Genomic DNA, 18,618 nt, shown 5'->3' on the forward strand with positions numbered 1-18,618 from the left:
CCATTGCACAAATCCAATACTACATTAATCATAATGTTTATGTCATGAATTCATAGGCTGTGTTTCAAAACCAAGTGACCAAGTGAGCTGCCTGCCTAGACAGCAATTTTGAGCATCATAGGTGCATTGAAATGATGTGCTGAAAAACTGAATAAACAAAGAAATCATAACAAGATTATGAATGCATAGCTAGAAAAACAACATTTTCAGCTTTTTTTTAGGCATCATAGGTCCAACACTAAATTTAGATACAATTTTTGTGAATCATAGGTGCCTTTGTAACTAAATTCTGAATTCAAGGCAACATTTTTCCACCATGATAGTTGCGCTGAATGTGTCTGGATCAAAACTAAAACCATCCAAAACTTTTTTTGTTACTTAAAATAAAATGATAACTGAAAAAAAAAAGAAGTAATACAAATGAAACATACACAACCAAATAAAAAATTTAAATAAAAAAAATATATATAAAAACTAACATTTTGAACTAATTCAAAATATTAATAAAAACTTGAATAGTATCTCAATGATGCTAAAATAACATTAATCTGGATAGGCAGCTCACTAGGTAGCTCGTTTCTAAAAATATAGCTATACGTCTGCATTGGAAATATTAAGTCATTAAAGGGTTAGTTCACCCAAAAATGAAAATTCTGTCAATAATTAATCACCCTCATGTCGTTCCAAACCCGTAAGAGCTTCGCTCTTCTTCGGAATACGAATTAAGATATTTTTGATGAAATCCGAGAGCTGTCTGAACTGTCTGAGTTTGCGCACAAATAGTATTCTCGTCACTTGATAAAGAATGAGTCACTGTAGTCACTTGGACTATTTTAACGGTGTCTTTACTAACTTTTCTGGGCTGGCAAATCCTGTCAATTTGCAGTACTGCAGCATTAATGTGACTGCTGTCTTTACATTAGTATATGTTTGGAAACAGTTGTTTTAATTGTTCTCTGTATGTCTCTATGCAGTCAGCCACAGCAGAGCCAGGACAGCAGGACAGAAGACTTGGACATGAAAACGCAGTCCTTACAAACAGGTTTGCTAATGCATTCACCGTCAGGTTATGCGTTTTTGCAATTACATACATGTACTTTAAATTTTGAGCCTGTTTTCATTTGTTGCACAGCACTTGAAGCAACTCAGGCAGAACTCCACGAACTGAAGACAAAATACGATGAAGAATCCACAGCAAAGTGAGTAACCATTTTTTTTATTCTGACGGGACGTAGCAGGAGACAGTGTGGATTAGCGCTGAAATGGCTCGTATTCCCCCTTCTGTATTTCCTCGACTGTCTGCTAGGCGTGCTACATCTTTGTCTCACCTTTGCACACACACATTTGCGTGTCCGTACAGACACAGACAAACACACACACCCCTTTGATCCACACCAAAACAGTTTATAATCCTACTGCAGACAGGTTTGATTATGGGGGAAAACACAGTGTGGTGAAATCACACCTTCATTCATGGACAAGTTTTGATATTCAATAGTCCTCATATCCCGCCCATGCTGTCTTCATGGCTACACGAGACTGAATAATGGATGACACAATCCTCATAACTCGCACGGATGCTCTGAGTGATTCTCTGAGTATCCAATAATGACGGGATTCGTACCATCGACTGACATTTTGTAGGCGGTGAATCAGTGTGTGCATACTTGCTCAAATGCGCCTTTTGTTTGCACATTGTGTCTGTTCGCCTTGATCTGGGTCATGCGTGTGTGTTTGTGTGCGTCTGCATGTGTGCGTTCCTCCGCTTGCTCTCCCTGTCATGTGGTCGGGGTTAGGTGGCAATTTCCTTGTCTCGCTGTCACTGAGGAATGCATCCTGTTGCAGAGTGCGCTCGCTGCGGGCTGTTCGGCGCTGCTCGATGCGCTGGGAGTGGCGTAATTACACTACCTGTGATCAAACCAAACCCTGCCTTGCCAGACCCCCAGCACTGCACCTTTGAAGTAAAAAAAGACACTTTTTTTTAGAAACCCACCATGGTGAGCTGCCGCCGAACCGAAAGGTCACGGCAAGGTTCATTTGAGGAAAAGATACGCTTCTGATTCCACAAGCATTGCAGATGCAAATCTAACAAGAAATAAATCTCACTCTCATGCTTGTGCACAAACTTTTGAATATGACTGTGTACGTGCAAACAAGAAAATGCATTGTGACGTTCAGTAACATTGGCCTGTTTCCAATCCGCCTGGTCTCTCCCGGGGACTCTTTCAGAGACTGTGGCTGGTAAAACGTTTCCACTCCATTAGATTTCGTACCTGCTTCTCATCCTGATGCTCCAGCTTTCATTTATTAGCTTTTGCTTTGGTGCTTTCTTTTGGTTTATGAACTAAGATTATTCACAATATATTGGGGATGATTTTGCTGTTGATCTAAAATTAAACTACACATTGTTGATATCACAATTAATTGTGAATGAGAGGGTAAATATAAAGATACCATGTCTTTTTTACGCAAATAGCAAATATAGTGCTACACCGTGTGCTAACCAGCTGTTTCCATGATGTGACAGTATATCAGAAGACATTTAAATATTTGATGTCCAATTTTGTTGAGCCAGATTTTGATCCCAATGAGAAACCAAGCAATCGATACGATAAAGTCCTCGTTGTGACGTGGTTTGTTATATTAATTTCTGATCCTTAATTATATATATATATTTTATTGCATTTTATGTGTTGTTTTATATAGGTGTTGTTCAATTATTGAACTTTTTTTGTGGTATTTTATATATAAAAAATCGTTAAATATTGCTTTTATATGCTTTGTTGGTCGAAATAATTGAATGCATCTTTTGTTAATTAATAAACAAAACATCTTTATTATTAATAATTTTAAGTAGATTACGGACTTACTGTATTTGTTGCCAAACAGATTTGAAATGACCCTTTTGAACCATTTCAGAGCAAGTGCAAAGATATAAATATAAAGCTACATTTCATCAAATGACTAAACATTTTAGGTATTTTGCTACTAGTAAGTGGCAGTGGTTTTGGTCTATGTACATATGCTGTATATATATAGATTTGTGCTTTATACATCCAATTTTGCCTAAGCCTGGATCGTCTATAATCCAAGGCTTCATCGTTATCTTGTTGTGATTGCTGACTTAATGAGGTTACGTGATTCTGTGCATGTGTCTTTGGTAGGGGATAAAGGAATCCCGCCCCCATCTAAGAGCCCTTTCCTGGCCTCAGGGTTTTACATGCTCCGTTAGCTCAGTTCATCTACAGTGACAGTAGGTGGATCTCAACGGGAAGGGTGCAGAGACGTTTGTGTGTATCGTATCGCGTAGTTAAATAAACATAAGAATGTGTCATGCTCCACAGTGCTCCAGTAATAAGCGAAAGAGAAAGGAAATCCCTTGGCGGGCAGTTGTTCTGCCTTTGATGCGGGCGGTTAGCTCTGGGTGTTCAGCAGGTATGGACAGATAATCCATAACGTTGATCGATCATCCCCCATATGGACAGTGTAGATGTTTGCGGTCGTGTTATTGAAAGACTGCATGTGTTAACCTTAATGTTGAATCAAATAGAATGGAATAACGATTCAATGTATGCTATTGTAAAAATAGTTTTTTGATTTAATTATTTTTCATAACTTTTTCAGCCTCTAAAGGGACTTTTCTTACCTGCTGATGTTATCAAGGCCATGTGGGTCGAGAAAACTGTAATATTAATCATTGAAATCTCAACCTGACATGTTTTTAGATGGATAGAAGAGTTACTACTTTTTAAATCCAGTTTTCACCCTTTTAACATTTTTTTTTTAACTAGTCAGTCCAGTAACATCATTCCTATTTTTGTCTCTCATATTCCTTCCTGTCGTCTCACCCTCCCCTTCCTCTTTTTCTTTTTTAGTTCATTCTGAAGGAAGGATGGTATCAGCTGCAAAGAGAGTGTGTATTTGGTGGCGTGTGTATATGTGTGTGTGTGTCTTGGGTTCAGGGTGAAAAGAAGAGCAGGGTTCAGTCGAGCGTAATAATGGAATGCTTCAATTCGCTTCACTGTTTGTATGCGACCTCTCTCTCCCTTTTTCTCTCTCTTTTCCCCTCCCCCAACGCCCTCCCCCACTATCCCTCCCCTCCCAGACGTGTTCACGGTGGAATGTCCGCCTTTCTCACAGGCCCGCGAGGTGTCTGTCGTCCCAGCCATCTATCTTGTTCGCTCTCTCTCTCTCTCTTAGGGCTCTGTGTTGTGCTGAAATTTTAATCCGGTTCTTTTTCTTTTCCAGCCCAGACTCTCCTCTCATCCCTCCTCAGGACCTCCTCATTAACGTCCTGCCAGTTACAGTAACTACAGCTGGCACAGACACGGGCATCAGCCCATGCATGCCCGCGCAAACACACGCCAGTGCTGATACACAAATGCTGAGATGGAAAAATGATAAACAATGTATCTTGTTCATATTTAACGTATAGAGTTCGTATTTAATATTTATTGTGTTCACATTTTCTCCGCTTATTTGTATTTAATTTATTATTTAATTTTAGTACTTAAAATATTTTATTTAACTCATAATTTTTTTACTTAATGTCCTCAAATTTTTGGGATTTAATATTGAATTCAACAATCATATTTAGCTAGACTTATTCATATATAACTCAGTTTATGTTTACTTAATGTGTCCGTATTTTCTCATTTAAACTTAGTGTCGTCTTAAGTATTTTTTTTAATGTATTTAACCCAACCTATTTTTATTTAACCATTTAACAAAAATTTTTAGTATTTAAAGGGGTAGTTCACCCAAAAATGAAAATTGTCCCATAATTTACTCACCCTCAAGCCATCCAAGGATATTTTTTAATAGAACTCAGATTGTGTTTGGCTGAAAGAAGAAAGTCTTAAGCATTTAACGAAATGTTTAACTCAACATTCCTATTTAACCATTTTTTACTATTTAAGTCCGCTTATTTGTTTCCATTTTTCCATTTTATTAAAATTATATTTGTACATTAATATATAAAATATGAATATATTTTTATATTAATTCAACATTTTCACATTTAACTCCAATGTATTTGAGCTGAATGTTTTCTGTATTTGACTTAACATAATCGGATGTACCTCAACATTTAGATATCTAACGTTTATGTACATTTTCATATTTAGCAATTTATCGTATGTTTTTCTAGTAAACAAAGTGGAAAAATACGTAATGTTTATTACCTCGGGCAGTTTTAGCAATCGCAAGGCTCAGGGTTGAGTTTGTCATGCTGTGTGGCCTGTTGTGCTTGTTCCCAGCGTGGTTAAACTCTCTCTGGTTTTCCCTGACTGAATTGGAAAGAAACAACATGCAATTAAAGTTGTTTCTCCTGCGCTGAAAGTGGCAGGTTGGGTTTTGCAGTGTGTCCTTTACGAGACAAATGGGCAGTAGATTTTAGCTTACAGAAATAGCAGCCGTGTGTGAGGCCTGTGGAATTGTGTGCGTGTTTGTGCGGATGTTGGATCGCGAGTGTGCGCCTAGGTGGAGATGTGTGCATGTGTTAAAAAGAGAGGGAAATGGAGAGAGACGGAGTGAATTTCTGTTTGTGGTTTATGTGGGCTCTGCGTATGTGTGTGTGTGAGAGATGTAAACCGTGGAGAAGTGCACTGGGCCAGTGAGCTGGTGCAGTCAGTGTTCTGGCATGCAAGAGCTGTGCACACGAATTTCATCGGCTCCTGGTGACATGACAGTCCCCACGGGCTCGCCGCGACCGCAAGCACGCGTGTGCGTGTTCGCCTGTGAACACACCTTCAGATCCTTTTGTCTGTGCATCCTGTGATGTTACATGCACTGACTTGGATTAACAGCGCAGTTTGATTCCCTTCAAATCCAGGCAGAAGAGCAACGTCAGGCCTGTTCGCACCTCTCAGCCTTTTTCGTCTCTGCATCCAGCGTGTTTTGCTTGACAGGGTCTCTGCTGTGCTGTTGGTTGTGTGACATTTCAGAGGGTGGATTTTTGCTCTGTCTGATCCATTTGTCTGTACTCCCATCAGTCTGGCAGGTTTTGAATTACTGCAGGGAGCACAAAGGACCTCATCCTACCCACCTGATTTATCTGCACAGATCTATTCTCACTGGCTGAGTGCAAAGAAAACATTTCATCTGTGTCAAGCAAGACATTTCGCCTTCCCAGAAGCTCTTACATTGTTCGCTGATATTTCCACCGTATTGTGCAGATGTATTGTAGAACAATCCAGCTTTTTCAAATAGAGCCCTGTACACTAGTATAAACTAGCATGATTAGCTAAGCTAATATGATTATCACTATTGCTCATACTTATGGTTATGGGGTTTTCTCAACCACAGACCTTAAGCATTAAACACTGTTGGGTAATTCATTTGTAATAGAAATACAAATTATACCTCAGATCATGCATGCTCATAAAACTTGTGTTTTTCATCTGAAGGTGGATAAAACTGGCGAAAAAATCCCATAGCAGGACCTCGCTAACCAATATTTGTAGATCAGAATATCATAGAGATTTGAGGAAGTTTTTTTTACTTGGGCCAGTTAGTAACTACCCTTGACAACCACCCTTTTTCTTCATTGTTTCAAAGATTCAAATGTTTGTGTATTAAACTTGACATTTTAACTATTTGATATTGTCATTTACCTCAGCGTTTTTGTATGTAACTCAGTATTTTTATATTAAGGAATGTGTCTTATGCATAGTCAACATTTTCACACTTTACCTATGGTTAAGTGTTTTCTGAACCACAAACCTAGTATTAAACCTTAATATTAAACATTGGTAGACCTGTACCATTTGTGCTATAAAAACAAATGATACCTCAAATCATGCAACTTGTAGAGGACTATTACTTTTCTGAAAGCCCAAACTTTGCGATTCTCATCTGGTGGTAAAAAAAAAAATCCCATAGAAAGAGGTAGCAGACCAGTATCTATGGATCAGAATAATATGGAGATATGGGGTTGTGATATTTTAAAACGCCTCATATTTCCTTCAGAATATGTAAAAATCTAGCTATTGGTGAGGTTGAATAACTCAATATAATGAAATCACAGACTAATCAACAACATTAGTAGTTAATTTACTCCAAAACAAAACTCTTGAAAACTGCTTTGGAGATGATTATACACCTGTGTGATTGCTGTCAAGAAAAATTTGGGTCGATGATGTTTGTTGTTTTGAGAGTTAGTGTGAGGAATGACACTTCTGAGAACAAGCTTTTTTATCTCCTGGAGGTCAGACACTCAACAAGAGGAGAAAAAAAATCAAACCCCAAGGGTTTTCTTACTACTCTAGCCTTCAAAAGGTTAAGAGAGGATGGGAGGACAAAAAATAAAAACCCAGCAGGATAAAGCCCACACTGGCTCCATAAGATAGGGGCCAAATGGAGAAAGAGAGCAAAATGGAAATCTAATGGGCTAAATCTGTGAAATGTCGTACCAGCCCAGGGGGATTTGAGCCGCAGCAGAAACAAAGACACTGGGGAGAGAGCGAGCGAGCGAGAGTGAGTTCGAGCAAGACGGAAGAGAGAGAGAGAGAGAGAGAGAGAGAGAGAGAGAGAGAGAATCGCCTGAAAGAGTTGAATTACAGCCAGAGGATGCATGTAACCTGGACCTCTCTCTCGCTAGCTTCGCCCGAGCGCCGAGTTAACCTCCCCTTTCTGACAGCCATGCTGGATGGAAAAGGTCAGAATCAAAGCAGCTGGTTCTCATAATTTATCAGGCCCGAGACGACCAAACACAATAATCAAAAGCAGTAAGTGTTTAATACGCTCTATTCATCAGCGGTAGCTCGTAGAATAACAAAAGAAGTCATGTTTATATGTTCCTGGATTACGTTCACAGTGTTATTTCTTTGGACTTTCCCACATCGTAGCGTGTTCATATGTAGATGAAATAATCCCAATAAATGATCTCGCAGATAACCTCTGGCCCCCGGTCCGAGGTGATGAAGAACATGCCGTTTTTGAAGTCTTTTTTTTTTTTTTTTAACTATGTACAATGTTGATACACTTCCTTAGTCCACTTGAAACATCTAGAAACATTTTACAAAGTTGCAGATTTGTGAACTACATTAGTACACAGAAGTCAGCCAATCGCAACAGATCTAATTTGCATAGAGAATTCTTGAAGATACAGTAGCGAAAATAGCCTGTTTAAATATAAGGGTCAGAGAGAGGGCGTAACACTAAATTAAGATTGTTTTCTGTGCAAGAAACCTTGACTAACACAAGTGGATTAAAGGAAAAGAAATACTGCGAAAGTGTCGAATATGGCCCCTTTAAGGTCATCATTTAATGTGTTTTTACAGTGGGGCCCATAAAGGAGGGAGTGAACACGAGCTGACGAGAGCAAAAATGAGTGGAGATTAGGTTATGTAGGTTCGCAATAGTGTGTGTGTGAGCGAGAGAAAGAATGAGTGCCTCTTTACACTGTATTTAAGAGGGATTGTATTTTTTGTATTCTGTGCCATGACGAGATCATGACACTGTTAATGCATAAAATAAACCTCTGATCTGCAGTCGTTAGGTTTAAAGGAGTATTATATTCCATAATTCCCAAATCTATGCTGATCTAACATTTATTTAATGATTTATATTTAACTCTTTGGATTTGGTAAAGCTCAGAGGAAAAAAATCTAGATTAATATATATTTTACTGTAACTATTAAATATCTACATTATATTGAATATTTTCATTTTTAAAGTCAAAGTGAGCATATTTGACCATATTCAGTTTCTGTAAATGTTCCTGTTCTTATTGTGAACAATTCATCTGTGCACATTTTTCACAATCCAATTAATTCCCAGTGGATAACCTCAAGTGCCGTCCTACCTTTTTTTTTTTCTTGTTAAATATCCTGTTTCACTCAGAAATGTCACATTACAGAAATAAAATGGGTTGTGAATAGGGTTTCACATTGATGTTAGAGAGCCATCATAATTGGAGTGAATTATTATGTTTCAATAACAATTTGAAACATAGTATTTTCACAGCGCTCTTCACTTTCAACCACAATGAAACTCCAACGCAGCATCATCCATGAGACGCCGGAGTCACGCGCTTAAAAGTGCGCACAAAGCTGAGTTAAGCTCATCTGAATCATTAAACCAAATCGCCTCTAATTAAGCTGGGCTGTTGAATTAATTTCAGCTGTGCTTGACTCCTCTCAGTTTGCAGTCACATGGTCAGAAATGTCAATGGGAAAACCGTTCGAAAGGAGAGTACAGTGGGTGACAGAAATAATGCAAGTGCTTTTATCAAATTAAGAGCTCAGTATGTGGGATAACAAGTTTCACTTGATGAAAGATAATGTGTTGGTTGAATACTTTGTGTTTCAGATCTGGCTACAAGCATCAGCTTTGCTGCTTCAAGTGTAAACGCTTTGAGTTTGGTAAAGATAATGGTAAAAAATCAAACAGAAACTGCTACAGTGAGTAGTAGCCTAGCAGTTAGCACACATGCTACAACACAATATCGTGTGTGATCATTTTGAGTTTGGTTATGATTGTGGCAAACAATATAAATATATAAATGATTAAATGTAAATATCAAACCAAAACAGCTACAATAGGAGTACTAGCATCAAGGTGCTGTCACATTTACCATTGTTTAGCAAATTTTCGCATGCAAAATCCAATTATTTCAGTAGGAATCCACTTGATCTGGAATTTCAAGAATTCCTCTCACAGATTTCGCAATGGGTTCAAGTTGGTCATGCAGATTCACTGTGTTGACCAACAGAAAGCTGCTTGATTTAAAGTGACTTTTGTGTGAGCTGTGCTTCGTACATTGCTAGACTATTGACAATAGACGATGGACCTTTTTTCCCCAAAGAATTTTGCAGAAAGTTAGTTAATGTTACTGCACCTTAACGGTTAGCCCATGTGCTACAACACATTATGTTGTGCGAAACACTTTGAATTTGGTAAGAATTGTTACAAAATCAACAAAAAAAGATTATTTTGAAGCTGTAGCTAGCTGTTCTGTGGGCACACGTTATCACGTGTGAATGCTTTGACAAAAACAGATTTGTTGATGCTGTAGCCTAGTGGTTAGCACACATGGTACAACACATTATTGTATGAGAACAATTTGAGTTTGGTTTAGATAGTGGTACAAAATCAAAACAAACAGATTTGTTGAAGCTGTAGCCTAGCAGTTAGCACACATGCTACAACACATGATTATTGATTGAGAATGATTTGAGTTTGGTTAAGATAGTGGTACAAAATCAAAACAAAAACGGATTTGTTGAAGCTGTAGCCTAGCGGTTAACACATCTGAGCTGTAAATGTTAAGTATGCAGTGGGAAAACAGCTGAAAGATAATGAAACATTTGAAGGTACATGTTATATGCAAAAGGTTATTTATTCAGAATATACTGGCAAAAAATTGTCATCAATAAAGAAATACACTTTTAATGGAATTACATTTAGCAACAGGCATGCTAACCAGCTAAACCAGCCTTGACTATGGATTTGGATCACAAGGTTTTCAAGAAACTTGTATTCCAATCACTTCTGTCCCCTTTTCTCCATTCTCATATTAATAACAGTTCATTTACCAGAAGAGTTAGCATCAGTGTTAGCAATGGGAAGACTTTTGTCATTTTTCCAGACAGAAGGATCAATGTTTGAAAGCTGTTTTTGAGTGACAAAACTACACTCATTTGAGATGAATGTTTAATGGGTACATAAAGTACTGTTAACCTTTATTGAAAGCAGTTGTGTTTACACACCTAAGCCATGCCATTTGCTGGGCTGAGCTGCGCGCTAGCAGAATTGAGAATATTATATCAGATTAGTGTGCATTAAAAGGAGTCTGAGGCCTATATTAGTGTAATCCCTCTGTTTTAACCTGGGCTTGTCCATGTGGCTGAGCCGTGAACCCACTGCTGGGCTACACAGCTCACAGTCCAGCGGATTACTGTGAAATCGAGAGGGCTTAATGGCCCTGCGTGCGCGCTGTAGTGTGTATGTGTGTGTTTGTCAGTGTGCATACGGGTGAGTGTGCAAGTGTTCACATGCATGACGGGGTTATGGAAGTCCAACTGAAATGGCTAATCTTAATACAACAACACACACATATCCAGATGTTTTCATGATGAATCCCCTCACGAACACATCTAGCTGCTCATAATTACATACGCACACACGCAAGCGGCTCAGAAGTGAGGCAAGATGCTGATTATCCATTTTATGTTGATGTGAGGTCTTCTTTTCCACCTGGTCCATTCTTTACATGACCCATTTTATTGCATTGCGATATGTTGCATCACTATGTTTTACTGCAACAAATCTGCGCTACCATTTCCCTCCTGCCTGCGTAAGTAATGTGTGCTTTCATTTTTCAGGGCCAATGAGATTGAAGCGGTGATGACAGATTTGGAAAGAGCCAATCAGGTAAAGGCCATATTCCTCATGGAAAAGTGACTCGTATTTCTATTGTATGCAAATCTAAGACACAGTAACAGCTTGTTTAGTTTTTTTTATTAATACCTCCGGTCTAATGGACTGTATAGAAGTCGTCGTGCTAGTTTGCAAATTTCTATTATTAGCACACAACTTCATTGGAGTCACATATATCCAAGTTCTACATATCCTAATTCCCTCCATCTGCTTTCCTTTTGGAAGAAATCCATCATTCCCTTCACTTTTTTGAGCTGTGAGCCCCAACGGCTAAATCTAAATGAATATCAGATATTTTATGTGATGCAATATAAAGAATCTCTTGCCTTTTTTATGGGCTTTTTGCATTTCTGGAAAAATTCTGTTTTATCATCAGTCTATTGTTTTTCTGACCTTATATGTTTGGGAAAGAGATCTGTATGAATGTTTTATTTTGTATTATTATGTAATATTATTCATTGATTTCGTCTTGACTTATTTCTTGCTAAAGTACTCAAAAGTTCAATTTTCTGAATGTTTCTTTTTGTAAACTGTAAAATCTGTTTGCTTATCTAAAAATTATACACTTTTATGTTTTTGAAAATGTAGGGCAAGCAATAAACAAACACCCGAGTAAAAAGTTTATAATCATTGTTTTCATTAGCATTATTATTCCAATCAACAGAAAAAAGAACATTTGGTAAGACTTGTTACGTAGACGTTTAGAATAAATTTGCATAAATTAGCTTGTCATTACCATAAATGCATAAAGATGGTGGTGTTGGATTTGGTGCAGCTAAAGGTTGAACGCTTTAAGCAGCTTTTACAATATATATATATTTTATAAGTCTCATCATTTGTCTTTAGGTCAGGGATCCATTCTAGGGCAACAAATGAATTAACACCACAATCTTTATTTAAAATAAATTCTGAGTGATTTGCATATTCTGTGAATCAACCAACCGTACATACCTTGACACACTTTAGTTTGAATACTAGAGCACTCAGCCAAGTAGGACCCATGTGAGTTCAGTTAACATTTTTTCAGCCCAGCCATATAAAACCAGGCCTGTGATCTTTTAGCTCCCAGTCTTCACAATTCATACACGTCGGTTGATATAATGGTTATGAATCCTCAACCATGGCAATTTTTCACCCATTTGTTCTGTTTGTGGCCCACAGAGGGCCGAGGCAGCAGAGAGGGATGCTGTGAGTCTGAGGGAGCAGCTCACTTCAGCTGGCAAGACACTGCAACCATCCAATCAGATCGAGAAAACACCGGAAATGGTAAGAGTGATTCACTGCATGCCTGTACTGTAGAGAGAGGGGCAGAAAGAGGGAGAATAAAGGAGGGAATGGTAATGTGGGAACACTTTCCATGAAGCCTATATATATAATGCATTATGAAGATATTCCCAGTACATTAGCATTCACAATGTTGTTGTAAATAATTGTAAATATTATAACTTGATTAATTCATTTGATTGATACTGTAATTGTTCTTAATAATATTATTTTAAAAACATTAATTAATCAATTAGTGTTTTCAAAGAAAATTGAATCATGATTAATTGTACAAAACATATTTGTATATATTCCTAATGCATTATGCATTCACAATGCCATTGTAAATAAGTGTAGCCAGTATATATTTTTAAATGTATAGTGTATTTTTGTTATTTTTATGTATGTGTATGTAAACACACACATTGTATTTAGTCCACTTCAAATGTTGACTACTGTATAATTATTAATTACATTTTAATATTCATTTATTTATAGTTCGTAAATAAATTATGAAAAAATAATTAATGAATGTTTATAGCATTAAATATATAAACATAATTAATCATAAGTAATGTAATACTGTTATATTTTAATTATGGTTTTAATTATTTATTAAACATTTTCAATGTACATTATAGGGTGTTATGAATATAGTGCATTTAAAATACCTTTATAATGCTTTACACAGTATATACATGCTTGACAAGGCAGGTGTAATTTTATATCACATTTTATACAGAATAGTAATTCACATTGCACTGCTTGGAAAACGCACAGGAAGTGTTACCGTTTACATTGTCAGTGCAGCATTGTTAAATGTGTGTATTTGTGTGTACAGGACAAGTCTCTGGAGGCGCTATCTTGCACCAGTCTGGAGGCAGAGTTGGGTGCTAAGGAGAGGGAGGTGGAGCGTTTGGCAGAGGATGTTCAAAGACTCCAGGCCAGTCTGGCCCAGCTCAGCGAGACCTCCACCAATCAGATCAGTCAGCTTGAGCAGCAGCTGAGCTCCAAAGAGGCCGTACTAAAGGTCAGTCAGACCAGTGCCTAATATGAAGCATATTAATAAAAAATATAGGTAATATGTCAAGTAGGGCATAATTTGTGCCCTCCAGCCAGTATTGAACACTGATCTTGTGTTTAGAGTGTTAGTGCTATATAAAAATTCCTGCATTGCACTCCTATAACTGTGGTAAAATCGCTGTACCTCACAGCCGCCTTCATTAATACATAAGCATAAATGAAGAAGCTCCTCTCTTTAGTTCGCTAACAGCTGTAGCAAGGACAAGTGAATGAGCCTGGTGGTTCATTATGGAGCAGCGGCCCATCTAAAGTCACATTAACACTGGACTCCAGACACGGGCTGTTTCAACTCGACATTTCATGTTGGATGAAGCGAATGGTCCTGCTCGTGGCAGCAGTCAGATCTCTGCTCTGCGGCTGCAGGACAGGCCTTTAAATGTTGCAGCGTCTCACACGAGCCATGTGACCCATGTAGTGAATGTTTAGAGTTTGAATGACAGCTGGTTGGATGGCAGGAGACTGAGCTGAGACGAAGCCTTCGCTGAGCCTCACACGGAGAGACTGCTCTGATCTGCCCTGCCTGTAGCAGACTCAAGTTCTACTGAAGAATCTGAGCATGTGCAGTGCGGCCAGATTCATTCAGCGCATACACATTCTCGACACGCATACGGAATAGTGGTCGAGCTAAACGTTTTTTTTTTTTAATGGTCGTTATCTAGAAAGCAGAATGGCTGATATAAAGCCGAAGCATATAGCAATTTAAAAATAGCAAATAAATAATAAAAATAAATGTACACAAAATAGCTAAATTTGTACACTTAATTTCATAATATTTACTCAAAGTTTGAAATATATGAGAATGGAAAATTATCAAAAAATATCTATACAAAACTCTTATCCAGAGTGACTTGCCAGTGCGTTTCAGTTATATAATGTGTATACACTGAAGTCAAAAGTTTGGAGTTGGTCACCTGATAAAAAAATACAGTAAAGCAGTAATACTGTGAAATATTATTACAATTTAAAGGAACAGTTTTTTAAATATATTTTATAATATAATTTATTCCTGAGCTGAATACATTTTTATTTAAAAATAAAATTGCATTTGAAATATTTTGTCAGATTATAAGTATTGCTACTATCACTTTTGATCAATTTAACGCATCTTTGTGGAATTAAAATATGACTAATATTAAGTCTTACTAACCCCAAACTTCTGAACGGTGTTGTACATGAACAAAAGTATTGTGGTTTCAGTTTCATTTTTAATTGAATTTATTTGTCATTTTATCATCAATAATAATAATATATAATTTTTTTATGGGAAAGACATGTTTCATGGTTTGTATCTGTTTAAATTCTATGTATTCTGAGCCCCTTATAGGGATATTGCACAAAAGAAATCTGTCATTACTTACCTATCCCAAACTCGTATGCTGTTTGCTGTCTATGGAACATTTTTTGAAGATCCTCTATGCAGCTCTTTAAGTTCATTATGACCATGTCTATCAATCTCCAAAAAGACAGAGTAAATTGATCGAATTTTCATTGGAATATTCATTTAAAGTGCCTCTCTAAAGTGAATATTGTGAATTTTCAGTGTATAATTCAGTTCATACACTGATTCACATTACAATTTTGCTTATAAATAAGTATATCTGCCTTTTCCCCTCCCCAGCATCTCGAAGAAAAGCTTCAAGAGCAGTCAGACTACGAGGAGATCAAACGAGAACTCGGGTAAGTTCTAAAGCACTAATTCTGTCAGCACAAATAATCCTGATGCTTTAGCCTTTTCCTTCTCATATGTGTGAATATTTTTGCATCATTAACATTATTTTAACTCTGATGGGAACGTTGCATCAACCTTAACGTGATATCCAAGTATGTAATACCATGAATCGACTGTATCGTAGGTCTAAATAAGCAAAGATTTTGTTTGGAGTGACCTGATCTGGTCATGTTTTATCCACCTTTATAATTTAAGACCCTCAGACCATTCTTAACCTTTATCTGCCCCTCCATTATGCATGTATCTTTCCCATCCTTTCTCGCTGCAGGGCTTGAACTATGAGTTCTCATTACCTGGTGGTCTTGAACTTTACAGTCAGACGTACTGAATTTGATCTGATGTAGTACAGCCAGCTGAGATATGAACCTCAGAGATCGCCAAACTCCGTCTGCGCACGGATCTTTTATTCCCATATTTTACCAGAAGGAATTTTACTCTGCGGTAATCTCCGTTTCTGTTTAATAAATTCAAAGAACCTTAGGTATGCAAGGAGTATTGGGTCTTATTTTTGAGAAAAGCGGATTAAGCACGCTTTGTTGTCGGAGTGGTTTCTGCACAGGACTGAGGGATTGCTGCGTTTCATCTCCAGCCACAGCTGTAATGAGGAGGCTAACGTAGTTTGCATCGGCGATAACCTAATTGAGTGATGTGTGTGTTTTTGGCTCGGCCGCTCGTCTGTGCTATCAGTGTGTGTGTTGGGAGGGTTCGGGAGATGTCTGGCTGTCCGTTGCATAACTCGATTTTAGGCGTAATATTCCCAATTGGGACTTATAAAGCAAGTAATCCATGAATAGAGGGTGTTGTTAAGATCTGTGCTTGTCTGATGATCGGCCTAAAAAGCCGCTTTGCTGAATGTATATTGATAGCTTGTTGTCTACTCGAGGCACATTCCACCGTGATATAATGAGTGTTTTCACCCAAAAGGCTTTTGAAAATGGCCCTGTTTAATCCATAGATAACAGATCAGCGCTGGGTAGTGTGCAGCTAGGCACACAGGTTCATTTGGGTAACGTGATTGTAGGTGTCACAGACATTTTTCGAATCACGAACGCTGAGCCAATGCCTTTTAAGCTTTCAGTTCTTGACCTGAAACGGAAAGTGAAGGCATATTTTATGCTTGTAGCACCATTATTTTAATACGTACACTTTTTTTTTTTTACTCTCGCCAGCACCCTTAAATCAATCGAGCACAACTCCTCAGATCATCACTCTTCAGCACAGGTAAGACGTCATGTCATTCGAAATAATGAAGTTGATTTGTATGGATTTGTCCTTGAAATGCATTATAAGAGTAAAAGGCAGCATGTTTTATTGGCTTTGATGCTTTTTAAATTCTGAATATCACGTCATGAATTTGAACTTGTTTATTTCGAGAGAAAAAAAAAGACATTTATTAATTTCTCTAAATTCATGATTTTTTGCCGTTGTTTTCTTAATGTTTCATTCTTCCTTTATATTCTTTCTCCCTTCATTCCTCATTTCTTTTCTTTTCCTTCCTTTCTGTTCCCTTCCTTCATTCATCACTTCCTTTCATTTCCTCACTTTTTCAAATTTCTTCCCCCGTTTATTTCTTTCTTTCCTTTCCATAACTTTGCTTTTGTTTCTTTCATCCTTCATATCCCTTCTTCTTTCCTTCATTCCTTCTGTCCTTCTCTCCTTCCTTCCTCCTTCCCTCCCTTCCTTCCTTCCTTCCCATAACTTTCCTTGTTTCTTTATGCCTTCATTCCCCTTCTTTCTTCTTTCCTTCCTTTCTCACTTCCTTTCTTTTCCTTATTTTCTCACTTCCTTTCTTTTCCTTCCTGTCTGTTTTCTTCCTTCCTCACTTCCTTCCTTTCTAAAACTTTACATTTGTTTGTTTTCTTTCTTCCTTACTTCCCTTTCTATAACTTTCCTTTTGTTTTTGTTCCATCAATTGACTTCTCCCTTTTTACTTCCTTCCTCACTTCCTTTCCCCCCTCCTATCTGTTTCCTTCCTTTGTTCTTTTTCTCTCCCTCATCTATCCTTCATTTTAGGACTCGTCCAAGCCTTTGGAGATGTTGCTGACAGGGAAAGACCATAGCCAGCTGTCAGAGAGCGCATTGAAACGACTGGCCAACAGTGACTTCAGTGGTGAGTTTCCAGTGTCCAGCCTCTTCTGAGGAACATTAACTTCCAGTTGCTGGGAAATTGCAGCTTTTGCAGTTTATACACAGCAACTTTGGTCATTTTATTGATTTATTTTTTCCAAACCTAACTTCACCTAAAATCCAGTAGGATGTGCAACATGACCTAAAAAAAAGTCAGAACTTTAGCTGAATGATTTTATTTGGCCCCAAGAAAAAAATGAATAAATATCGTAACAGATCATACTGATAGTGACGAGTTAGGTTTGGAGGCACCCGTGTTGTTAAGGTCAGTTCACCCTTTTCTAAAGGCAGCAACATATTAGGATTTGGTATGTAGGAGATCAGGTCACCTGGGGCTTGCATATTTCCTGAACGGCTAGCGGAGACCAATGTGATAATTAGGCCTTATTTCCCTTTTCCTGCCCTTTCGACTACGCTCTGTATGTGTGAGGTTGAAAATGTCATTACAGAACACCTCTGGACACCCCTATGGAGATCATACATTTAATTTGCGTTTTAAATGTGACTTTCTATCACAAATTTTGCATTTTTAAACCTGGCATTCGCTGCTGACGGCAATGACAGAGAATCATCTGTGATCGTAGCATGTATCTGTCTCTGACAACCAACAGAATTCTATTGCACTGGATATTGATTTTGTCACCGTTGTATAAAGTGATGGTATTGTTATGGAAGCGCACACAGCAGAGGTGTTTTGTCATGGCAAAAAGGATAACCGTACTGACACCCACAATCCCTTGCAGTGAACAGTCCCCACAGCATGAGCAGGTAGCCCACGCACAGTTGCCTGGCCTGATATCTCTGGACATGCCTGCTAGTCTACAGACCTCAGAGGAGATCAGTGTTAAACGTCAGCCTGTGGCACATGCGCACACATACACCACAGATTTCCTTGAAGTGTGCAGAGCAAGTGTTTGGTGCTTTGTTTCTGCTCGTGTTTTTTATTTTTATTGGGGGGGGGGGGGGGGGGGGGTATATTTTCAAAGTCATATATTTTTGTATAATAATGGCTAAACTGTTCCAGTTAACCGATT

The 18,618-nt window shown here is 37.9% G+C and overlaps 1 protein-coding gene across 12 annotated transcripts in view; it reads left to right on the plus strand.

Moving 5' to 3' along the window:
- cux1a (cut-like homeobox 1a) overlaps positions 1–18,618 on the plus strand; it is a 123,927-nt gene that overhangs the window by 75,119 nt on the left and 30,190 nt on the right. For 9 of the 12 annotated variants that reach the window (XM_056271562.1, XM_056271560.1, XM_056271554.1 and 6 more), the window contains 8 exons: positions 971–1,042; positions 1,133–1,199; positions 11,328–11,376; positions 12,544–12,648; positions 13,487–13,675; positions 15,347–15,405; positions 16,627–16,678; positions 17,471–17,567. In XM_056271562.1, coding sequence (XP_056127537.1) covers positions 971–1,042; positions 1,133–1,199; positions 11,328–11,376; positions 12,544–12,648; positions 13,487–13,675; positions 15,347–15,405; positions 16,627–16,678; positions 17,471–17,567 — 690 coding nt within the window. The remainder of the gene's footprint in view (positions 1–970; positions 1,043–1,132; positions 1,200–11,327; positions 11,377–12,543; positions 12,649–13,486; positions 13,676–15,346; positions 15,406–16,626; positions 16,679–17,470; positions 17,568–18,618) is intronic. The other 3 variants (XM_056271555.1, XM_056271563.1, XM_056271564.1) reach the window with 1 other exon arrangement.

This window comes from Rhinichthys klamathensis, unplaced genomic scaffold (assembly GCF_029890125.1).
Source record: "Rhinichthys klamathensis goyatoka isolate OS25496 unplaced genomic scaffold, OSU_Roscu_1.1 h1tg000321l_1, whole genome shotgun sequence".
NCBI classification, from domain to species: domain Eukaryota; kingdom Metazoa; phylum Chordata; class Actinopteri; order Cypriniformes; family Leuciscidae; genus Rhinichthys; species Rhinichthys klamathensis.